Source organism: Mastomys coucha, unplaced genomic scaffold, assembly GCF_008632895.1.
Source record: "Mastomys coucha isolate ucsf_1 unplaced genomic scaffold, UCSF_Mcou_1 pScaffold12, whole genome shotgun sequence".
NCBI classification, from domain to species: Eukaryota; Metazoa; Chordata; class Mammalia; order Rodentia; family Muridae; genus Mastomys; species Mastomys coucha.
This window is the reverse complement of record NW_022196894.1, coordinates 44,231,291-44,257,232: the sequence shown is the minus strand read 5'-3', so window position 1 is coordinate 44,257,232 and position 25,942 is coordinate 44,231,291. Positions and strand designations below refer to the sequence as shown.

The 25,942-nt window shown below is 35.8% G+C and overlaps 1 protein-coding gene across 2 annotated transcripts in view; it reads left to right on the top strand.

Moving 5' to 3' along the window:
- Window positions 1-25,942, top strand: part of Nectin3 (nectin cell adhesion molecule 3) — a 94,762-nt gene that overhangs the window by 38,976 nt on the left and 29,844 nt on the right. The window contains exons 6-7 of one of the 2 annotated variants that reach the window (XM_031364025.1): window positions 9,004-9,142; window positions 10,590-10,674. In XM_031364025.1, the coding sequence (XP_031219885.1) occupies window positions 9,004-9,142; window positions 10,590-10,674 (224 nt within the window). Of the gene's footprint in view, window positions 1-9,003; window positions 9,143-10,589; window positions 10,675-25,942 lie in introns of those variants that run through there. The other variant, XM_031364023.1, reaches the window with a different exon arrangement.

The following is a 25,942-nucleotide window of genomic DNA, read 5'->3' as shown; positions in this document are numbered from 1 at the left end:
TCTTCTTGTTTTAATTATTTAATGTTGGTATTGTTCAAACGGGTACATGTACAAAACAATATTCAAATAAATTTTGAAGCTTGAGGTTTCGTTAGAGAAATCTGACTTACAGAATCAGTCATTGATAACACTTGCTGATGAATATTGGCAACCCCTCCCTTTTTTCTTCATTTCCTCCTAAATGTATGTATATGTTTGAAGCTTTTTTGTTTGTTTATTTGCTTGTTTTTTTTTTTTTTTTTTTTTTTTTTTTTTTTGCAAATTAAAACTGGAAACATAATAAGATTTTTTGGGGTTTATTTTGTTCATTTGTTTCACATAGCTCATTAACTATATTCTTTCCAGTATCATGTAACGTCTGAGGAGACATTATATAAATCTTCAAATGTTAATATTCTTTGGATGGTAAATTGATTCTGCAGTAGAGTTCTTAAAATTGTGATAATGGAAACTGCTTTAAGGCCCAAAGAATGTTTTTCTATCAATTGATTGCAGAAAAGGATCGGGTAGAACCAATGTCTTGCCAGGACATTGAAGAAGTTATTAAATGAATCATAATAGATAAATTATTTTTAATAAAAAGACATATTAGGTACACTTAACTCTACCATCCACCTATTCCCAATCCTCTTTCATTCATATATGTGTGTGAATTATATATACTTATATATAATAGATTTTTATTATATGTTTCATATAGAAGACAGAATTGTGGCATATTCTTAAACTATTGCAAGTAGTGAAACCTTTTTTCTGAATGATTAGGAACTACTTTCTTTAGCAGTGTTAATTAAAATTAGCTCTACCCCAACATGTATTATAAGGCAATAATAGAAGATTAAGAAGAACAGTTAGTTCACCAATGCATCATTTTTAATATGTTTTAATATATTTAATCACTTAATATACAGACACCTTAGTTCAGGTGATTGGAAGTACACTTTTTAGTAATAATGCACTGTGACAAAAGTAACTTTATTTAATTATCAGTAATGATAAAAGCCACAAGAAAAATAGATCTAAAATTTCTTTCCGTGAAAGATAAGAACTTACTGCTCTTTTGATCAAAGATTTTATCTTAAAAAGTAGGGTTTTGATGTGTGGTGTGAGTCCAAACAGAATGATCCCATTTAGGCTTCTATATAAATCTCAATCTAAAAGAAATTAGCAATGTTACCTTAAGAACTATGTTACTAGTTCGGTACAGATACCTACTGATGATGTTTTGTTTATTAAGTGGCTAATTTTAGGCATTTGCTTAATTTGTGGGCAAAAGGCAATCTCGGAACCTATAGAGTATTTAATGTAGTCTATATCTATCCATAATCTGTATCATTTGGCATGCTAGAGGCTCAGCATGTTCTGGGAATCTTACACTGGTGCTTAAGGCTTTTGGAAGCGTTGCACTCTTGTTCATTAAAGCTTTATGTATGTACATTGTACATAGGGGGTTGTCTGCGAACACCTGTATTCACATGAATACTGGAGATGTGCACTGCTGATTGTCAGGTGTATAAAAATCACAGCTCCTTAGAAAATTTGGAAGATCATTTTTACTCTATAGAGGCCATGTTTACTTTTTTTACTTTTGATATGTTTTGAACTGTTTTTACATGTTTATATTTACTTCATGGTTTCTTTCCTACAGGTTAAAATATTTCAATAATACAAATTGTTTTTTTCCCTATAAAAATTTATTAAAATACACTAAACTTCCATAAGCTACAAGTAAGCTGAAATAGTACTTGATTATACTTAAACATTTAGTATTTATCAATGTGCCTGATAAGAGCTCTGTGTGTGTTCCCTGCCACACACACACACACACATGGCTGTTGATATATAAAGAAACCATTAAGTGTTTTAGTAGTAACTGCTGCTTCTGATAGTCATCTATGTGTGAAAAGTTTAGGAAGAAACTATAGCTACACATTTTACATTAAGGGATAATAGGACTTAGAATAAGTGCAAAATTTGACAACAATGTAGCCATGTCATATGCAAAAATATTTGATGTGACTTTGATAAAGACTGTTAAAGTATATAAATATAGTAGGTCATATATGGAAGTAATAATATAAAATATGAGAGAGGAAAAAATGGCACACATAGTGAATTTTTAACCTAGAATCTAGAGTATAAACAGATTTCCCCCCTACTTGTTTATTGGAAATGACTTGTCAGAAAGGGAGTGTATTTCTCAGATGGTTCTTGACACTGGGTTCCATTTTCTCCCGTTTTAATGTAATTTTTTTCTTCCTTGTTGATTTTTTTTTTGACAATGTTACTTACTAGGTGATACCCCTCATTGCCATGCAGTAAATTATGAAATAGACTTTCAAAGAAAGCCTTTCAGTGGTATACTTGTAAAGTAAAATTAAATTCTGTATTATTTTTCTTCATTCTCATATGAGCTTCTGTACCTGTATTTTATTTCATATATGCATAACCCACTTTCGTTTCAATTACCACTTAAAATGCCATTCAGAATCCTAGGACTTAGGATCTATTTCATTTCTCTTCACAAACAACTAATTATCAGGTTAAAGATAGAGTTAAGTAAACTTTGACAGTGCCTATAAATAGACATGTTAGCCACATTGACATGTTAACCATTGTGCAGTTTGGTTTTAACAAGTATTCAGTAGCTATTTGTATATTCATCATCAATGATATTCAGAAATATTTGAAAAATTGCATCTGTATCAAACACCCAACTTGTTTATCTCATCTCCTCTTAAGCACTACATACAATGGTTATACATAATTTAGAATTCATTAGGCATGTTAAGTGATATGAAGATAAAAGTCTGTAGGAGGATGTGTACGGGTTATGTTCATCTAGAAGATTGCTAAGGATTTGAACATCACTGTAATTTGACATTTTGGAATCATGGAGCCATTGTGCATAGAAATCAGTTGGTTTTTATTTTGAAATCAGCTTATTTTCGAAAATGCTTAGCTTGCCATTTAGTGGTGTTTACTTACTGCTTATGAACTGTTTTGAATAGAAATAACACGTTATAATCAATTTCCTATTTACTGTTTGTTATTTTTAATAATGGCATATATTTTTCTAAGCTGTTTTTGAACAAGCAGCCATTTCTTCAAGTAGTATCCACTTTGTTTTGTTCACTTCATGGTATACACATAAGAATGCATTCATGAGAGCACCTTCATAATAGTGTCAGCATATCCCAACTTTATAGTTTTAAACACGTCTCTGCCTACATATATATGTTTTCTTATGGTATATCCAGATTTTTAAAATATGAGGATGAGTAGTGAGACTCAGCCTAGTTTTACAGATTGCACTGTATGTATGTTATTGGAGCTTGGCAATGGGTAATATTGATTACAGTTTGGAAGAGTAAAGTTTACTTTATTGTGGGAAGAAAGTAGCATCCCACTGTTGTAGCTGCACACCATGATGACAGCAAAGACAGTGAGCATTAAAATGGTAACAGTGCCACAAAAGTCATTCTTTATTCCTGATAACAATCCAGAGCCTTATATCCGTATACGCATGATACTTCTGTATAGATACATCAGTGCAGAAACTATTCCATGTCAGTTACCAGAAATGTCTCAGGGAAAACCTACTTGCAGATTTGTTTGTTTGTTTCAAAGTCACAACTTAGTTGTTACCAGGTCACTGTCACCCTTTGCATTTTAAGCCCGTCACCCTTTCTGTCATTACCTCATTGGCAGTAAATCCTTATCCCTTCTAAAAGATAAAGATTGTTCTAAAAACCAGCCATAGTATCTCTCTCTTTTTTAAAAAAAAAAGTTTCCATGGTATCTTTACTATACCAAAAATGAATATTTCTCTAATTTCAAGCAGTAAGTATTCACATTTCTGTTACTTTTAGGAGTTCGTTTAGGATCCACGTATGTAATTTTAGATATACCTTTTCGTGTGTTCTGGCCATCATACCAGAAGTTTCTTTCATCTGTCTTTATATTCTAAAAATGGCTTTATTTTCTTATAGCTTCCCTGTGTTGATTGTCCCATTGCACCCTGAATGCATCCTCTGCATTTTTATAAGTTGTTTGTAAGGTCTAGAGCCTTGCTTGCATTCAAGATTCATTATGTGCACAGGGTTGCTTCATTGTATGTACAGGGTTGCTTTGTAGGAGATGATGTATTCTTCCACTAAGGCTCATAATACTTGCTTTCTGCTCTACACTGGCAGCTGTTTGGTCCTCAGTGCAGAGACACAGTAACAGAGGGCCTACTCCTGTTTAGATATATTAACTGCTTTCCCTTTGCAGCCTCCCTGATACAGGAAGAATTCTGTCCACGCTTCCCCTTCCCATGCTGGGAACCATTCCATATAAGTGTGTCTCAAATGGTAGATTTATGATACTTAAACAGAATTAACAAGTGGTCTTTTCTGTCATCTTGTATGTATCCCAGATTTATATTTTATTATTTTTTTTGTCTATCTTGTAGATCAGTAAAAACTCTTGATTGTAACATGAGCTAAAATTAGTATGTATTCCAAGTGTATTTGTGCTTCTAGAGCAACTCAGTTGTATGTATTTTAAAATAGTCTGAACTGGACATTTTAAGTGATAAATAATACTTTTAAATGTCAGTGTAATTGTCACTATTTGGGATACATAATGTGCTTCATTTTAAAAGTTAACCTTTTCTCACAAAATGATATTTAAAAATGATTAAATGTGCTTCATTTTTAAAATCTTGGTTTTTAGACTTTTTGATTCAATAATTTACAAAAAACCCCACCCTTCTTCTATGGTTCATATCTTTTGATACTTGGCTTAATGCGGTGTTCTCAAAGGAAACTCCTTTCACATGGAAGGAATGCATCGTTGAAAACTTGAAGGATGTGATCACAATGGCTAGTTTGCAAGCTTGTCTTTTAGGTACTAGATGTATATTTTTCAATGTCTTGCCAATTGTGGCAAACTTACCTACTTTGTGCTACCATACCGAAATTCTGAGATTTATTATGAGTGTAACTAATACTAAGAAAATGTAAGCATATTTATTTGGCCTCTTGACGTACCTGAATTTTTTTTTGGTTGGTTCATCACAACTCACTAGGTTGTCATGGTTGTACTTTAATTCTCCAGCTAATTGGTGGGAGTTGTGTTTTCAGTAAGCCATTGACCATGCTCTTCTCTGCATTACATGATGCGATGACTCCATTATGCTGGCTGCTTTCTCAGGGATGCGTATGCTAGGTATAACACATGTATATCACAGATGAGATGGTAATCTCATCTGATTAGCTGCTCAGTTGGTACATGGGTCAACCATGTAAATCCTCCTTTACAGCTTTTATTGTTAAAAACAACAGCCTAGCTCCCGTGTGTTACACATGTTGATTACACTAATAAGGAACACACAAGTGAAGGAAGGGCTTGAAGTACTGCAGTTCACATTTGTTCAGGAAGTATTCCACTCCTTTCTCCCCATGTGAGGCCCCAAGTTGTGGGTGAGCAACTGATGCTTGGATCATAACAGGCCAACAGTATCAGCTCAAGTATTGTATGCAAGTTATGATTTGTTTCCATTTTTTTTAACCAATGCTGCTTGCTTTCCTTTTCCTTGGAGGGGGTGGGTGGTAATTTGCTAATAATGAATGAGGAGTATAGCTCCTCGTTCTAGGCAAGTGCTACCACTGATACATATCTCTAGTCCTATTAAATGTGTTTTAAATATAAGTGCTAATTTTGTACTTTATTGGACTCTGCATAGTGTATGGATTCCATAACCTCGTCTTGGGACTGTTTCTCTTTCTTGTGAGGAGCAATATTATGGTTTACCCTTGTATTCCTAGAGGTGGAACAGTGCTTGGCACATAGATGTCTGGTCATTCACTGAGTGAACAGATGAAACTGACCTGAGCTAAATGTGGTACTTAGAAAAAAAAAAGGTGAGATGAAATGTTGCATAGATACAAGCTTGGGTATCATGTTGAGGACAAAAGAGAGTTGGCTGGCAGTGCAGCTCAGGTAGATGACGGTTTGGTATGGACAAAGTCTGGATCCTCAGCACTGATACCTGAAGGATTATTTATGGGAAAAAAAATTGGTAGTAACAGCTCAGTATAATCAAAGATTGATGATAAAACCAAAAACTAATCATATTTGATGTCTATGATATTTAATGTATGCATGTTTTTTGAGTTCAACATGTATTGGTTGGCTTTTGAACATTTTTCTGAGAAGATATATACTTGTTATCTTTAATTACTGAAGCTATATTTTTGAAGTTAGGAGATGGTCATTTTTCTTTTTTTTTTGCATGAGCAAGTAAGTTTGCAGCAAATATGAGGTCATAAAACTGCTATGATGGCAGCAATATGCCGTTTTGAGAAATCCCTATACCACATTTTTATGGTAAAATGGTAACACTTATTTTCTGTCGCTTTAGTTTTGTACACCATCTCCCTTGGTGATAAGATGTTTCTTCAGGTCACTGGCTTAGGTTTAAAAAGGCCAAGTTTCCCTTTTTCACGGGCGCAGTGCCAATAGTCTGTGTAGTGGCTGTGCGTTTATCTGAAATCGTTTCCTTTTTTTAACCAAATTCTGAAATTTCTGTCAAAAGTACTTTGATTTGGATGCAAAAGATTTTACATCTTCTTTGTATTTCATACAGAACTCAACAACTTATATCCTTAAAACATTGGACTGTCTTTAAGTATGCTGTATCCTCTTCTTTCCCTTAATTAGTAAAATAATCAGGAAAAAAATCTTGGTTTACACTCAAACTCAAGAGTAACCTGAGCCTTTGAAAAATGAGTTTTGCAATACGACCTTTACTGACCTTTGAACGTCATTATAAAATAAGAGTTCACAAATTTTAAATTCCATGGCCCTGCCATTTTACCCTTATCAGATGAAACATTCTATTAATGACATGTTTAAAAGAGCTGGTTTATAATAAATACCATTTTTGGCAATTGTGCCTTTTATTTCTGCCACTGCTTTTAGGTGGTTGACCTTGCTCAAGCTCCCTAAAATAGATTTTAATTGGCCTATCACTACAGACAGTACACTCATCCACATTATAGTTGGGTGCAGTAGTTGAAAATACAATTTATATTTTGAAGAAAACATTATGTAGAGTTACCCCAAGTCTCTCTCACATTTGCAAACACTAAGTACTCTAGACTGCACTGACAAAGTTTGGAATCTTACCTATCAAATCAAGAGCTAGCAGCTAGACTGATGAACAGAGGTTGATAGAGTCAGCTGTGTTAAAAGTGAAAGTTTTAGTTTGAGCGTAGCCACCTGTGATTCCCACTCTCTCTCTGTTGTACGCATTGACAGTTTATTCAAATGCATGACTTGCCCTGAAGGGGAAAGAGTTTCAGTCCGAAGTAGGGCTAACGGGACCTAGTAAGCGATACTGTCAGTGTGCTAAAGAAAATTATAGAAAGTGCAAACCTTTCAGCCATGTAAAACCCCGAGTGCTGTGAGTTAATAAAACATTTCCAGCATGCTAGTACACCAAGTCCATTTCAGTTTGCCATATCTGGTCTGAAGTTGTAGTTGCGAGGATTTAAGGCACGTGTCTAAAACATGTTAATAAAAACAGCTTTTGGTCTCCCATAGGGAGCCAAAGGGCAAACCTGTATTAGCTGTTGCCTCCCACCCCACTCCAGAATCTTGTGAGTTGGAGACTCGTGTCTCAGCGCAGCTTTTTGTTTTGTTTTCTATGGCTCGTTAACTGGACAACTGGGCAGGCTAGTGGCATTTTTGCTATCTACCTTACTGGGTAGAAGAGTAAACCAAGATCCAGTTTATAGGTTGAGGGTGTAGTTGATTTGGTGGAGTACATACTTTTCATGCACAGAACTGGGTTCCCAGCAGCACATAAACTGGGCATAACTGCAGATGCCTATAATCCCCACCTACAAGATCCCTCTCACTTTTAGGATCATGAGTTAATAGTTATCCTTGGCTACACAGCAAGTGCCAGGTTAATCTGAGCTACATGGTAACTTGTCTCAAAAAACAAAAGAACAAAAATGGGTATGAGGACATTTAAGAATCACTCCACAGAATTGGGCAGCTGGATTTCATATGGCTAGAGTTAGCAAAGTAAAACATAATGGTATTACTTAATACATTTGAATCACAGTGATTCCATTATTTCTGAGTTTATGAATGCTAGCATGTTTTTAAAATTTATTTGATATATATATATACTTAATGCAAGTTTTATACATGTGTGTATGTATATGTATGTATGTATATGCATATATATACATATATATATACATACATATATATATATATATATAAATGTAGCCTTTAGTCATATAGGAAGGAACTGCCATTGTTGATGTGTGTACTGTTTTGAAATATTCTACTTTAAAACATTTTTTTAAAGTTCAGTACAATATCCACTATCATGTTTTATCATTTATTTGTAACTTTTTAACTTAGCCCTTGAATATTTTTACTTTTTTTTTTTTGAAACAGGGTTTCTCTGTGTAGTCTTGGCTCTCTTGGAACTTGCTCTATAGGATAGGCTCGCCTCAAACTCAGAGATCTATCTGCCTGCCTCTGCTTCCCAAATGCTGAGATTAAAGGCATGCAGCACTGCTACGTGGCTTTATTACATAATTTTAATAGTGTTTCCTTTTCATCTTAATAGAATAAAAATGGTAAGTGTGGCTATTAACAGTCATCTGGTTATTTTTATCACCTGTTAGAATGAAAACTTAAAATTATCATTTTTTATTTTTGATTTTTTTTCTTTAGACAATCTGATGTAGAGGATAGATCCACTCAATGATGCCTGATTGGAGATATTCTTTAAATAAATTGAGTATAGCACAGCTGGGGTGCTTAAGGAAAATAGAAGGGTATTAACATAATATTCCTAAAATTGATGAATTAAGTTTGGAGTCCTCTAAACTGGATATCATAATCAACCATTGAGCATTGTAAAAATTAAAGCATGCAGCTTTAAGAACTCTTCAGAGTTGTTTGAAAAGCTTCTGTATTACTTAACAGACATCCCGCTTAAGCAGACCTCATCCATAGCTGTGGCTGGAGCTGTGATTGGAGCTGTCCTGGCCCTCTTCATCATCGCTGTCTTTGTGACTGTGTTGCTGACGCCGCGGAAAAAGAGACCGTCCTATCTTGACAAAGTGTAGGTAACAGTTTTGCTTGTGTTCAGCTGTGACCATCCAGTTTCCATCATCCTTTGTGTCTGCGTTTCCATTACTTATATCCAGTGTTCAACAGATGGAAGTTAGGATAGTGTTGGCCCCCTGTTAGTTGACTGAGGTTTCATCAGAACATCTTAAGCAGCATCCTAGTCAGTGAAGATCTTGACAGGCCTGCTGGAGACTTGTTAGGCCACTCCCCATCTACAGGCTTTAGGCATCTTTCCAAATGCACCGCAGTGATAGCTTATGTTGTCCAACCTGAATAGAATTCAGGCCACTAATAAGTACTGGTTTTAATATTAAAGACATCTTCAACTTAATTGATTAATGTCTGTCTTATATATGGATAAAACTGTCCATATATTAACTATGGATAAAGTATCAAGTTATTTTTAAAGATTCCCATTTTAAAGCTTTTTAAGAAAAATGCTTTGTTTCAGTAAATTACAAAATTAACATGTTTTCATTTAAAGAATATACAGTTTTTGGCCTTATCACTGAGATTGAATATTTATTATTCCTTGTTGTAGAATGGAGTGACTAATAAGTCATTTCATTTTAATCTTGTCATTATCTCTCGGTTGTTTAGCTGGATGATACCAACAGAGTAGTGGGGTTTCCTGTGCAGTTTGTTATCCCATGAGGGCTTGAGGTTTGGATTGAAATGATACATTCCTTTTACATGCTTTGGGGTGCTGCTGCTGTATGCATTTAATCCCATGCACTCAAAAGGCAGAAACAGATGAATCTCCTGAGTTGGAGGCCAGCCTGGTCTACAGAGTAAGTTCCAGGACCAGCAGAGCTACACAGAGAAACCCTGTCTCAGGAACCAAACACTGGTCTCACCTCTCCTAGTCCTGCACTGGTCTTTGGAGATTGTAGACCCTGTTATAATGTAGTTGGTGCTGTTTCCACGACCGTGCTACTGCTCCCATAAACCCTTGTTTCCTTAGCTAAATGGTGCTATAAAAGATGGTAAAATGCTGCTTTAATTTGGTGAAGTGTAATACTGGTGTTCTTTTATAATTGATGGTTTTATGACCTGTGGGTATCTGCTTACATGTGGCAGACATATAAGATGCATAAATAAGAATCTTTAAAAAAAAAGTCTTTAAAATATTTGTGTCATCAAAGGTAAGAAGAATATAGCGAACTTAAGATGGGTCATGCACAAGATTACTTGTCTAATAATTTTCAATGCTTGTATTTGAATTGCTTCTTCATTGTGAATAAGTTAGTTTGGTATTAAGTACTAGAAATAGTGCTGACTTTAATTTCCTGACATATTAACAACATAACTTAAATAAGCATACGGAGTATAATAATTATCTATTATTATATTCTGAAGAAAATCTCCTTCAGATTTGTGAGAACCATGTTTTTTTCTCCCCGATGTTCCCCCATCTCTGTTTACTATTTTGAACACAGGATCGACCTTCCACCTACACATAAGCCACCCCCTGTATATGAAGAACGAATTCCTTCTCTCCCTCAGAAAGATCTTCTGTGCCAGGTACGTGTTCTCAAAGACACTTAAAACCACCCGAACTAGCTTCTAAAAATCTGCCCAGCTGTTGCGGCACACATCTGCAGACCCAGCACCTGAGAGGCTGGAGCAGGACCAGAAGCTTAAAATCAGCCTTGGTTACAGTGAGTTCGAGACCTGCCTGGGCTACTGGAGACCCCACTGAAAAATTTGAAGTGAATAAATTTTTTAAAAATCCTATGCCATTTGTATTAATTTTTCAAAGCATTGTGATGATCCTTTGTAACAACAACATAACTTAAATAAGCATACAGAGTAAGATTCTTAACATGTTCAAATATGCCTCTGAAATGAGTGAGTGATCAGACTTCGTGTACAAGTTAGTAATAAAAGTGATGGCTACTGAGAATAATAGAATCTACTCCAATGGCCTTCCACTAGGAGCTGTGGCTAGAGACTGAGTACGGATACAGTTGTCTTGACCTGGAGATCTATTGTAAAAACAAGCATCTTTTATATGAATAAGGTGTAGAGAGCTTGAGTGTCTTTGGAATGCTGTATGTATTTCTCTGAGCACTGCATTTCACTTTTGCTTCTTTCCAGTATGAAAGTAGTCTACATTTTAGCATGCCTTTACTCGGTGACAGGCGGTCTATAGTCCAGTTTATACTCTAGGAAATGAATATTGGATCATCTTGTTACATTTGTGGTGACTTAGCTTTGATGTTGGAATCAATGTGCAGTAGCTCCTATGCAAGTGTAACACTTGTCATCTGGTGTCTACACCTAGGGGATGTCTTTGCTTGGTGTTTGAGAAAGATAAGGCCAAGTACTTGAATTCTTTTAATCTCTGTTATAGTTTTCATTGTTGTTTACTGTTTTAGTTTGTTCTGCTGCCATTTTATTTTCCCTGTTACACATAGTGTCTTGGGCTCTCACTGTATCTGGGATTTGCCTGTGGAATAGTCCATTTTCCTTAAAAGGTATGCCTATTATCTTTACCATGTGTTCAGTCTAAATACATATAGCACTTAATTTGGTCAGGAAACTGGAAAGAAATGGTTCCATGGAGACATTCTCAGCTTCTGCTCCTTTGCTGACCATTTTGTCAGTGTGCTGCTAAGCAAGGAGGGGCAGGCAGGAGTGTGAAGCACCCTGCCATGTACTGCTGTCTTTTCAGAACAAAGTACATTTTGTGCCTTTGGCAAATAAATAAATAAATCTGGGAAACGGTGAAATGCCTACAGACCCCTTGACCAGAGCTGCTAAATGCTAGAGTGGGTTCCTGCCTTAATCTGTGGGTGTCCAAACTTTGTTTTAAGACTCTTGTTCAGATTATTAATCTTATCTTCTTTAGAAGAACATTAATTGATTATAATTTAAGTCCTCTGTATTTTCAAGATGATTATTTATAGAAGCACGAATTAGAAAAAGTTACTGGTTCAGATCATATGTGTTAGATTTTACAACTGTTAGATACACTCTAAGACACTGTATGCAAACAAAAGAAAGGTGTTATTTCCTGATGACTTGAGCTGTCAGCGAAGCAGAAAGCTTTCAGGGCGGCTCAGTTTGGGAGCTAGGAGATGAATTACTCAGATAATTAGAGTAATTTGATTGTAGTAAATCTGGTAACAGGAATAATCCTGGGCAGAAATGAAGAAAGGCACTGCATAGTAGTCAAAACCTTTTGTTGAAGGACGCTTGCCGGGAAAACACCTTGTAAATATTGAGCAGCATTGGTCCTTACGAAGTAAGCAACCAGTTAGCATCATGATTTCCTTTTTCTTGTTCACACCAAGCAATCAAAAGCATTAGTCAGCAATGTTTTCTTCTAATTCTAAAGCTAAGCCTTGCCTAGGAGAGTCATAACTTGTGTTGGTCATGAAATCAGACATATTCTTCATTCTTTAAAAATGCTTTTAGAAATAGTTAAAGCTTTAGAAAGAATTTATTATGATTCACACATTATAAGATACACTAATCTTATGGATATTTGTTTTGAGTCTATCTTTTATCAAAATGCAAAGCTTATAACTGTCTCTTTTTTACTAAGGAATCTGTACGTTTATGATGGCTATGGTCTGATTCAAAAGATAACTTATGAATTTTAATTTCTACTTGAAATCATTTAGCTGTAGACCTAGTACCAAAGGTCTCATATTCCCAGAAGGCCAACCTGGCTTTAAGGAAGAGCCTGTTGTCAACATTAAACACCATTCTCTCCTCAAAGGCGGTAAGAGATAGTTTATTCTTGAGCCACAGCTCAGGAATAGGGTAGCCTCAAGTGACGTGCCCCATAGAGAATCAAGGTCTAGAACACATAGAAGTCTTAAATTTTGGCACAGTTTCAAATGCATTGGTGGGAACATAAGGTAGGCTACAGCAGACGCCCCAACTGTAGGTACCGCAGGCAGTGCAGTGGTGGTCATACCTTTAGAGTTGGTGGAGACTAGTGATCTGTGATGCTAATGCATTATAAGAACTCTGAATAGACGGACACAGGAATACATACCAAGTCTAGCACAGAAGTGGCAGTGAAGGGCTGGTTGTTAAGGGGACTAAAGATAGCCTATGAGAATTTGACTTCAGATCAGCAATAAATATTTCAGCCATCGAGTTCTGATCCATCAGTCAGCATTGTGGACTTGTTGGGATGAGTGATTCTTATTCATAGCATTTCATGACCTTTTCATGGGTGGATTTCCTTGGAAAACTATAGAAAGAAGCAATTCCTGCCCATATATGCTTGTTTGCTGTGAGGAGACGTTACCTTGGTGGGAGTATCTGCTTTAAGCCCTGAGAGGAAAACAAAGCCTGGTATTGTGAAGACACCTTTCTTCTACAGAAATGTCTGAAGTGGTGGTGCACATACTCAGGGAATCCGAAGCGCTGTCTGGTCTGAAGGCAAAGAGCACTTGAGTCCACCAGTGTGTCCTCTCAGTAGATGAACGTCTGACAGAAATGACCTTCAGTTGTGAAACATACATGCTTGAAACACTCACTGCGTCTTACCACTTTATGGTGGCTTGTTTTTCTTGTATGCTTCATATACAAATACACTCTACATACAAAATATAAATTAAAATCTCACAGAAACTTAAAAAAGATCAATTGTGCACATGATTTTTTCATTTCGCCATCTTGAAGGATCCCACTTCGTTCCCCAAGACAACACTGCTATTGAAGATTTCAACTTCTCTCCACACTTTTCTCCATGACTTTACTTCATATGTGTTCATATTTTATCTGCAATATTTTAAAACATAGGGGGAGCTATAGGATAGATACATTTTTGTTTGAATTTTTTTTTCTCTCTATTTACTATGTCTTCCATGATACCAGACTTTTCAGAGGGGCCAATGCATTTACCTTTATCAAGGTCCTCTGAGTTACTAAATGAATATTCATCAACACAATTTCAATTAGCTTGAACCAGAATCTTTGGGTTTGTTGAGAATTGGTATGTCCCTGTTGGACTAGGTGTGTTTTAATGGTCATTCAGGTCTAAGGTCTATTTGTGTATCTCTGTTCTACTTTTGGTGACTTTCAAAATATTATATATTACATAAAATTTCCCCAATGAGATCCTTATTTTTGTTGCATAATTGTACTGAAAATATATATGCATTTTGTTGTGCTTGTATGTTTGTGGAATTCTTGCCAAGAAGTGGAATTACTGTATTGTTTTGTGCTTTTACATTTCAGAAGGTGTTATATTATTAAAGTATCAATACACGGTCTTACAACAGCATGCGCAACCTGCTTCCTCTGTAGTATGTGGCATTTTCCAGGGGTTCTTGGGTGAATTGCACCCTAGCCTTATAGTTAGTTACCCCTTACTGAACTACTGATTTGCACCTTTTTCTCCCCAATTTTTTAGTTGTGTTTTGAACTTTGATTGTTTTTATTTAGGAATTCTAATGTAGATACAGTCCTTTGTCTTATCTCATAATCTGTTTTATAACTTTATGTTGTCATGTACAAAAGTAAATTTTTTAATGCAGCCAAGGACTCTTATTTTAATCTTATAAAAGACTAATAGTTTTATGTTTTTATTTGAGATCTGAGATTTTGTGTGTGATTTCAAGTAGAGACTTGTTCAACTAGTTCAAGTTTTTGAGATCTTAATTGTATAATTACACTTTTCTTGTGTTCTCTTATTAAACTGTAAGCTGCTGCTGATTTATTCATCATTCACTGTAGTAAATTCTCGTATCAATTTTTTCTTGCCAAGATCTTTTTTTTTTTTTTTTTTTTTTTTTTTTACTTTAAGAGTGACTTCCCAGGCTTCAAATCAGTGTAGGCATCACTTTAATTCAGACTGACAGCGTGGTAATGCCAATCCCAGAAGCCACATGGGCGTTCATGTAGTGTTTGCCTATGATCTTGAACAAAATTTCTTCTTTGGAGGAACATGTGTTGTTTTCTCTTTTGGTGTATTGTACACAGCTCAAATGAAGTTTACTGATAAGTCTTCAGATTCTGTATAGCAAGTAACCTTCAGGAACTAGCACCAAGACACAGTTTGGATGTAGGGCTGCACAAGTGTTCCACTTAAACCTAATGAGACTATTGAAATTGGCCTTGCTTTCCCAACATACCTGTGTGAAGCTAATTTTCTTTCCTGCTCTTCAACTATATAGCATATTTAACAGAGGAAAAATGGTAGCTAGTGGGAAAATCTAGTTTCCTTTCTGATTTTTTGTTTGTTTTTGTTATTTTTACTTTTATTTATGGCCTTGATATTTTCTTTGATTGCTTTTGTGTGTGTGTGTGTGTGTGTGTGTGTGTGTGTGTGTGTGTGTGTAGGTAGGTGCATAGGTGCATATTCAGTAGAGGCCCAAGGTTAGTGTGGGGATCCTCCACTATTGATGAGTCTTCTACCTTATTCTGTGAGGCAGGGTTTCTTAGCCAAGCTCAGAATCATTCTGCCTGCTGAGACTGGAATTCCAGGTGGGCCTTAACAGCTACCTAGCATTTATGAGGCTACTGAGTTTTGTAAGTTGATTTTGTACCTTGCCACTTTGCTGACATTTTTGATTGTTTCTAGAAGTTTCCTGGTAAAATCCTGGGTATCATTACATAACCTATCATGTTAGTCAGCAGTTTGAGGTCATTTTACTTCCGCTGCTTGAGATTGCTTCATTCTTTTTACCACTTAAAAAAATGGGTTTGTCCTAGGTAACCTTCGTTTTGTTGAGGTGTGTTCCCTTGGGATATTTATTATAAAGCACATTGGATTTTGTAAAATGCTTTTTCTACATCTATTAGGATAATCTTGTGTATTATATCTAAGTCCATTTATGTGGTTTATTACATTTTTAACTTGTATATGTTGAGCAATCATCCTGGATGATATTCTTGATCTGTTCCTATATTTGGTTTGATGGTATATTATTGAAGAGTTTTGCATCAGTGACAGTATCAGGGAGATTGGTCAATAGTTTTGATTATTTGTTGTCTTTACCTGGTTTGGGTACTAGCCTAAGACCAGCTTCATAGAACAAGTTTGGAATTTGGGTGTGTTTCTTCCTTCCCTCCCTCCCTTTCTCCCTCCTTTCTCCCTCCAGCCCCTTCCTTCCTTCTTTTCTTCATTTCTTTTAATCTTTTGTTTCATTTCTTTTTCTTTTTTTAAATAGTTTAAGAGGTATTGGGTGGAGTTCTTTGGAAGTATAGTAGGATTCTGCTATGAGTCTATGTGAGCCTGTGATTTCCTTTAGCCTTTCAGAGGCTTTTTGTTACTTTTATTTCCCCTTTTATTATGAGTCTGTTTAGGCTTTCCTGTGTACTTGGTTTAATTTTGGTAGTTTGGATGAGTCCAAAAAAAAAAAAAAAAATCCATCCACTTCCCTGAGATAATGGCGTATAGGTTTTTAAAGTATTTCCTTAAAGCACTCCATATAACTTTGGTGTCTGAACTTTTATTATTTCTTGCCTTCCACTGGTTGGGTTTGATTTGTTCTTGTTTTCCTACATATTTGAATTGTATCATAAGATCATTTATTTGTGCTCTCCTAGTTCCTCCCCACATGCCCTCCCATCCGGATCCACTCCCTTTCTCAGCTCTTAGGGCTAGCCCTTTAGGGCAGCTTTGAATGTGTCCCAAGTTTTGTTTTTATGTAGTTTCTGAAACATTTGGATTCTTTGACCCATTCATCAATCAGTAGTGAGTTGTTTACTCTCCATGAGTTTATACTCGGTTTTTATCTTACTTTTATACATTTTGATAAAGTTTTTTGCATGGATAATTGAAAGCACCACACCCTTCATTATATTCTCCTTACTTCTCCTTCTTATTCTGTGATAGCCAAGTGTATATGTATATGCATATGAATACTTCAGTATACTAACATATTGTAAATATATGTAATATATAATGTAAACATATACATATTTCAATATAACAATGCCTGTATTGCTCATTTTGTCTATATACTGGATATCATTATATATGAAAAGAAAATACTGACAAAGAGACCAGAAGCATCCTTAAATTTTAGCAGTGACTATATTTATATTTGATAATTCTCAATGAGTCTTATTTGTATGTTCTACTTTTCTATAAAGTTGAGTTCTGTAGTGGCTTCTCTGTTACTGGCTTCACAACAGGATGAGTTACACCTGTTGAAAACCTGTTGCAAAACTACAGGCTACAGGTGGACTATGCTGACTATTCAGGGCACCCTCGGGGCTCACTCTCTGGCAAGACTGAGGGATTTTTCTCAGTAATTCGCTATAGTATATTACATTCTTTACTAAATGCCCCAGAGTGTTCATGTTAGAATGTTTTTACAGGAAGACTGTCCACTTATTTTCAGTAATTAATACAAAACAGTGTACATGAGTACTTTCTAAAGTTTAATTCCTATTTACTTTCTCTACCTCCAGATAGTGACATGTTAAATGATTTGCCTCCTTGCTCTTTGTTTAAGCACAGACAAGAAACTGCATGTTTGTATAAGCATGTGTTTTTATGTATTGTACCGTTGTCTTATAAAATGGTAGCATGTTATACTGCTGTTTGCCCTCCTTCTTGCTACAATGTTCAGGAGATGGTCCCTGACTGGGATGCAGACTTCTCTTATTTGTTCTTTTTGGGTACATCATAGTATTTATACAACGTATGCGTTTCTATTATATATTTCAATTACAAAGGATTTTTTAACAGTACTACATTAGATAGCTTTGTGTGTATTTTATTTTATATCTTCAGATATAATTGTTAGGATAAGTTTGTTCCATCAAAGAGCAGGTATATTTAGAAATTTGGTTGATATTAGTGAATTGTCATCTTTAAGTTTATATATATATAATATATATATATACACATACACATGCATACTATTTTATACAACTACTGATAATGTATTAAAGTATCAGTTTATTCACAAACACTTTAATAAAACATGTTGTCTGCTTAATGAGTCCTAGTTTACCAGAAATGGCATATCTATGTTTTGTATATTATAAATATACAATATAATACAATAAAAATAATTCCAGCTTTGATATTTTTTAGTAATAGTATCTTTTCAAGTGTTTCAAATACTTTTTTTCTACAGACTGTCAGTTTTTCATCTTATTTATTTGGATATGATTATTGTGAGCACGTATGTATTTATAGCAGCTGTGACTGGCTTTTATTTTAACCTTGGCATGAACTTTGGCATATACACTACTTCATATCAAAATTTATAGTAAGGAAACATCAGGAAGGTGTTCAGTAGCTATAAACACATGCTATTCTTACAAAGGGCCCGGATCTCATATTCAACACCTATAGGGCAGCTCCTACCCATCTGTAACTCCAGTTCCAGAGAATCTGAAGCTGTCTTCTGACTTCTGGTAGCACCAGAAAGTCACGTAGTGTGTGTAAGTGAATATATATATGTATGTGAGTATATTCACGTATGTGGGTGTATATATAACCACATTGTATGTGTGTGTATATATATATATATATATATATACACACATGTGTGTGTGTGTGTATATACTATACATATACATATATATATACATGTGTATATATATATACACAAACACAAACACATGCAGACAAATATAACATAAAACACATAAAAATAAGTATTTTTCAAGCAGTGTTCCTCAGAGAAGAGCCCCACAGTTGGTTACCAAGCATTCAGCCATGAAATCATATATGTATAAGTAACATTCTACAGACTGAGTAAGTTATACTTATAGATTTAGGAATATATGTGTACTTGAACACATCTACAATAATTAAAAGGGGCATGAATTAGCAAGGGGTTACATGGGGAAAGATGGGAGAGAGAAAACGGAAGTTGGAAAAATGATGTAGTTATCTTTCAGTTCAATTTTTAGTTAACAAAAAAATGAATGTTCTATTACCATTGATTTATGTTACAAAAGATAAGAAATGCAAAATGGGTAGAGATGGAGCTCAGACGTTACTGGATATATGAGATTGAGAGTTCAAGGGCAAGAGTAAGAAACGTCTGTCTACCACGTGTCTTAGCTTCAGTCACTAACCATTCGGGTTTTTAGTTATTCTTCTTGAGCCTCTCCCCATCCTGCCCTTTATGGTTTCTTTCATAGATTTCCGATATCTTCTCCATTATCTTCTCTAGGTTGCTCTCACCCTGTATTTTTCAGGTAGACTGCAGCTGTTGATAATCATTCTGTTGATATCATTGACAGTCTTTTCTGAGACTGGAAGGTTTTAAGATGTTTCCATATACTACCAATAGTTAGAATCTTTGGTATTGGAGGAAAAGAAGGAAGATGATGATAAAACAATAAACACTTCCCCCCTCCCCATGTTACAGGAAAGTATTTTACTTACTCACTTACTTACTTACTTACTTCCTGGAGCATGTATAAAAACAATTACTGAGTATTTCAGGCATGAGTTTGTTCTCTTAAGAAAGGAAAAGTTCCCAGCATTGTCCTAATTTCATTTCTGTTGCTATGATAAAGTAACCTGACAAGAAATAAACTTCAGAGAGAAAGGGTTTATTTCAGCTGACAATTCCTGAATAGGTTCATCACTGTGGGAAAGTTGGCAGTGGCGTGGACCTGAAACAGCTGTTCACAATACATCCAGTCAGGAGCAGAAATGCTCACTTCTTTGTTATGTTCTGCTTTATTTCTCTACTCCTCAACAGTGTGGGAACCCTGTCTAAGGAATGGTTCTGCCCACGATGGACTGGGGCTTTGCACATCAGTTCATTGAGACACACCCCCACAGGCATGGCCACAGATAAATCCCATATAGTCAGTCCTTCACTGAAACTCTCTTGGGGATTCTAGGTTGTGTCAAGTCAGCCGTTAAGCATGAATATTTTCTCTTAATTAGAGGCCATTGAAATAATTGTGAAATAACTGCATTGAAGCATAGGAAGGAGAAAGTTTCGTGATCAGTTAGTCAATACAATATAGTATTTATATGCTAATTATGTGAGGAGAGACTTTCAAAGCCAAAACTAAGATTTGAAGGTGAAAATATTTGTCAAGGGCACAATAAGATTGGTTGACAAGGGCACAATAAGATTGGTTGACCTGACGTGAAACTGCTGGAACACGTGAGCTTACAAGTGCTAGCCGCCAAAGATGAGCACACAGTGAGTGTACTTTGTGATGAATGTCTGTGTGGAGTGGTAACCCATGCAGCAGGCCTAAAGCCCAGCCGATCACATCATTATTCCTGCTTGCTATTACTTCACAGTAGAAATATTAAAGACATCAAAGCAACGCAACTACCTGAGTAAAGATGAAAATGCTGTTTCTGACTCATTTAGACTCAGGATATTTCTTTTGAAAATTATTTCTTTTGGAAATGATTGCTGCTTTATTACAATTTTATCGGTGCTTGAAATTAAAATAGCATCTGTTTTATATTCATAATACTTTTTGAAATTATCATTGGCAAATCATATATTTCTTCCATCTTTGCTTTCTTTTTTTCTTTTCAAGATTATAATTCCCTTTGTTTCTCCCTTCCCTTTTCTCCCCTTAAGCCCTTCCATATACCATCCCCTGCTGTCTTTCAAATTCATGGCTTCTTTACATTAACCCTTGTTACATGAATATATTTGTGTGTTTATACATATATGTTCCTAAATAACATTGTGCAGACTAAGGTTATATTTATATAACTTATATATTTATATACTTGTATATATGTTTTCAGGGCTCACCTTCTGGTATTGGTTGTTCTCATCCCTGGGGAAGACTATTTCTTCTGCTCCCAGCATTCCTTAGTTGCCTGCAGTTCTTCATGTAGGATTGAGGGCTCCTTCCTCCTTCCTGCCCACTTTAGCATGTCTGTTGTTGTTGTTGCTGGTGGTGGTGGTGGTGGTGGTGGTGATGGTGGTGGTGGTGGTGGTGGTGGTGATGGTGGTGGTGTCAGATACTATATTAGTAACACCTGCTTGTGTCCTGGTCCCATTTGATTAGAATATTTCCCTCCTCTCTGAGACTGGTAGGTTTTAAAGTAGTTAAGCCATTGTGCTCAAAAGGTTCCCACTGCCCTTTTATCTCCCTTGCACTCCTCCCCAGCATACTTTTCCACGTTCCCAGGCACCACTGATCTCTCAGCTTTCTGTCAATTATGAAGCAATATCCCCTGATTCTTGCTAAGAAAGAGCCGACCCAAGTCATCTTTGGATTCAGATTTATATGTAGATAGTTATCAATGGTAGTTTATTTATTAATTAGCTATGGTAAGAGATCAACAAAAAACAAAAAAACTAACAAAATAAAATAGTTCTAGCACTATTAGTAGTGTTATGAGAATGCACTCCCTCACGCAACAGTTAACATTCTCAGATCGCTAAGGTGTATAGCTGATCTACAGAGTGGCAGACCCTAAGTAGGGTGGGATATCTTCCTGGGTTTCGAAGAACCTCATACCTTTTCTTATCGAAAAGTACTCATGGTCTTTTTAGGTGGGACAGTTTTAGTTCAAGGTCAGAAATGTCTGAACACAGAAATGGGCTAGTTTTTTCTGATTTACTCTCTTACTTACTTTTATGTGTGAACACATGCACGTTCTTGAATGTGTTCCAGTGTGTGTGTGTGGACAAAGCCGTAGTTAGAAATAAGAAATAAAGATGTCAGTTACTACCTGTCTCTACAGATGTGCTTGGAATCCTTACATGAAATTTAAGACACAGAAGTTTGCAGAGCCTCTAAATACTTCAAATCATGCATGTCCTACCTGTGACCCATGGCCTGCATACTACAATGGCACTGGATGCTGCTCGATATTCCAGTGTGTTCGAGAGTACAGCATCATGTCTGAATGCCAATACAAACACATGAAGCCATCTTAGTGCGATGTAAATACTTTTAAGTATCTTTTATTCTACAGTATTTGGAACAGTAAGAAGAAATCAACGTGTCCATTGAGGCATGTGTAAAAACTTGTACTTTTGAAATTCTTTTAGCATTTTTAGCTGTACTTGGTTGAATCTGTGAATGTGAAGCCTGTGGATAAAAGGGAACTATTCTCAATTAATTTCAGTGTACATATTGGTTGACAAATCATTTAAACACCAAAATATAAGAAAACTTTAAAGATAATTGAATAGCTAAAAAAAAAAATAGCAAGGAAACATTTGTTTAAGGTATACTGGTCATGACCACAGTTTATCTCTGGGTAAGTTGCCCCTAGTTGTTTCATCTATGAACACAATTTTTCTGTTTTCTTCAATGGGTTTGGGAAAGTTCGTCACCTCGGCAGCTTGTCAAATGAGTTTCTATAGCTTCTAACTTAGCATGGTATAATCATCCTGCGCCAAGTCATGGTGGTAGACATAGTTACCATGTTCACTACGTATCAGGGATATGTTTCTCACCACTGGTACATTTGAAATTATGATTCCAAACTAATTTTGTTGTCTCACTGGTAAACCAAGATGTTCATCTATTCAGTTTCACGTATAGTACTTTACTTGATGTACTAGCATTTGCTGAATTGCAAATGTCTTGAGAGCAAGCACATCAGTAAATTAGTCTTATCTAAGTCAGATTGTATTCTTCTGAATTTATTTTAAGAATAAATTAGGCCACAAGTGTTACGTATGTGTTTCTGTAGCCAGGCTGATTAAAATAAATTTAAATTATGTTTTTATTATTCATGAGGGGTCATATGCCAAGGCCAAGTTGGAGGAGTTAGTTCTTACCGCCCTCTAGGGATCAAACTAAGGTCATGAAGCTTGACAGCAAGTGCATCTTTCTGGCCCTGAAACATTAATTTTGTAATTCAGATTAACATCATTTTATCCTTGATGAATTAGTAAAACAAACTACTTGGAGGTGAGAAAGGAGTGATTCTTTATTTTTGAGTCATTGGTGTTGATTTACAAATAGTTTTCACAAACCATTGTATGAGTTAAAGTCTTTCAAAGTGTCATACCTTGACATCCTTTTGTGTCACTACCAAGTACATATGTAACATAGTTACATCAGGGTCATCCCCTGTGATGATTTCCATGGCAGCTAAACAGTATCTTAGCTATCTCTTTAGTTGTAAAGTTGTGTTTTAAAGCTAAAGAGTTTTTTGGGGAGCTTGCTTATAGTTTCAAAAGATAAGAGTCAGTGACCATCTTGATACGGAGTATGGCAGCAGGCAGGCAGGCTAGTACTGGAATAGTAGCTGAGAGCTTGACATCTGATCCTCAAGCAGGAGGTAGAGAGGGAGCTAACTGGAATGGTGGGAAGCTGTTTGTTTAGTTTTTTTTTTTTTTTTTTTTTTTTTTTTTTTTTTTTTTTTTTTTTTTTTTTTTTTTTTTTTTTTTTTTTTTTTTTTTTTTTTAATGAATGTGATACAGTTGTTAGCTGATTTGCCAGAGGGAAGGCTTAGAGCATATGGCATTTCTAAACTGCGCGCTTGAGTCAGGTACCATTTGAGATCTCTGGCTCAGTCTTTCACTTTAGGTAAAAATCTCTCTAACAGTGTTCCACCTCAAAAGCTAGTTACCCTGCCTTAACTTAAAACACTTAGAATAATATGTTACCTTAGTGGTGAAGAGCACTGGCTCTTAATCAGAGTTCAGTTCCCATCACCAACACGGTGCCTCAGAGCTGTTGATAGCTTGACTTGCAAGGGATCTGACACCCTTTTCTGTCTACTATGGGCATGAGGCACCCATATGGTTCACAGACACTCATGCTGGTAAAACATCAGTGCATAGAAATAAAGTGCCCAGAAAACTGGAAATCTAGGTTTTTTTATTTTTATTTTTATTTTTATTTTTATTTTTTATTTTTTTTTAAGACAGAGACTTTTGTGGACTTGTCCTCAGATTCTGTGAAGCCTATGGAAGGCCCAATTGCCTCTACCTCCCTAGTACTGGAATCATAAACATACACCACCACATTTAATTTTTGTGGTGTTGGAGGTCAAACTCAAGGCTTCTAGCATGCTGGGCAAGCATTCCACCAACTTAGCCCCTTCTAATCGTGTGAGTCTGCTGGAATCTCATAAGTGCTAATATTCTCTTCAGCATTTTAAGCTACAATCATTGAGAGCATATGTATGCTATTTATCTGTATGCTGTTAGTACATAACCTTAAATGCTTCCGCTAGCCCTTCAGAGACTGTTTCATACCTTTCCGAATTTTTAAAGTCCTCTGACTGACTTTTTTTTTTAAACCAACCTGAATGTTCCTTTTTGTCCATTCCTTATATAATGTAACATATCTTCCTTCTGTGGGTTCCCCATCAAAATGTGGTTTAGTATTTGTCATGGTATCTGGATTATAACAAAGTACTCCCAAGCCTGAATTACCTGACAGCATCAGAGTGCTAGGGAACTCCCTTAAAACCAACTTGGATGCTTTATACATACCTGTAAGGTAATGAATTGAGGCTCTTTTGCATAAGCAACACCTCATGTACAGTGGTGCACTCTAGTTACTCTAGTTACACAATCACAAGTTAATGCTGTTAATGAATTATTTTTCTTGAATAATATTTGGGAAATTGCCTGGTTTTTGTTACAACCAAGTGTGTTAAATAAAATAACTTAATAAATAAATAAAATAAAATAAAATAAAGTCTCTTCTGAAACAAACTTACATATAATGTATATAATATTAAATATATTTATTTGCTTATCTTTATGTAGACTTTTAAATAATTGTTATAAAATATTTTAAATGCTTCAATTTTATCTCCTACAATAACCAGCTTTTAGCTCTCCATAATAACATAATTAACAGTAAAATACAGATAATTGAATTTTACTGGTAACCCAGAAACTAGTAACCTGAACTCACCCTTCAAAGAAATTCTTCCCAAGCTACTGCATGTGGCAGAACCTTCCTGGCTCCTTCAGCATTGGGCATAAGCTTGGTTATCCCAAACAAACCAACTATCCACGATTTCAAGAGCATATTAGATGACAAATGCTTATTGCTGTGCCCAGGTCTGCTACAGTTCTTTGCAGTGACCCGCAGCAGCTTTCTCAGCTTGTTGACAAGCTCAGTTACACACCAGCCACTGGTACAAGCCCCACAGCTGGGAGGAACTTTGCCCCAGGATTCAGTGTGGCTTTGGATGCATTTCTCCTTAGCTGCTTGAGTGGTTCATGCCCATCACATAACTCCAAGAGCATGAGAGGATGTAATACAAACTCCTTAGAAAGAGAGGGGACCTACATGTCAGCAAAGAGTACACAGTACCAGGCTCCTTTTCTGATCCTTGTCCATTTTCTTGCAATATAATCCATGAAGAGCAAACAGAACAGCCAGCCAGCACATTGAGTTATCTCCAGACTGGACTCAGAACAAGTTACCTAGCCATGTCCTTTGTAGAAAATTTACAAGGATTCATCCGACTTGAATCGAACTACTGCAGCTATTTTCCCAAACTGGAATTAAGGCAAGGAAAGCAACCTTCTTACATTATATGCTTGTGTGTGTGTCACTGGAGATTTCTATCTGGGTTAATGGTTATTTTCAGGTTTTCATGTTCAAGAATCACTTTATAAACTGGCACGTAAAGTTTATTAAACAAACGAGAGAGTACAGGTCAGACATAGCATATGAGCTAAGCCCTCAAAGGCACCAGTCCTTATTTGGGCTTCCTTTTAAAGGATCCACAAGGAAGAGGAGTTGGTTGCTAAGGAGTGTATGTGGATGGGTCTGTTTTGATTGGCAGGCTTGGACTATAGGAGCATGTTTACTGAGCATGTCCTTTGCCACAGTGCACCTGATTTTAATTATATACATGCCAGATTATGCATAGGCATAAGATGGTTAGCAGGGGCTTTTTCTTTTCTTTTTTTTTTTTTTTTTTTTT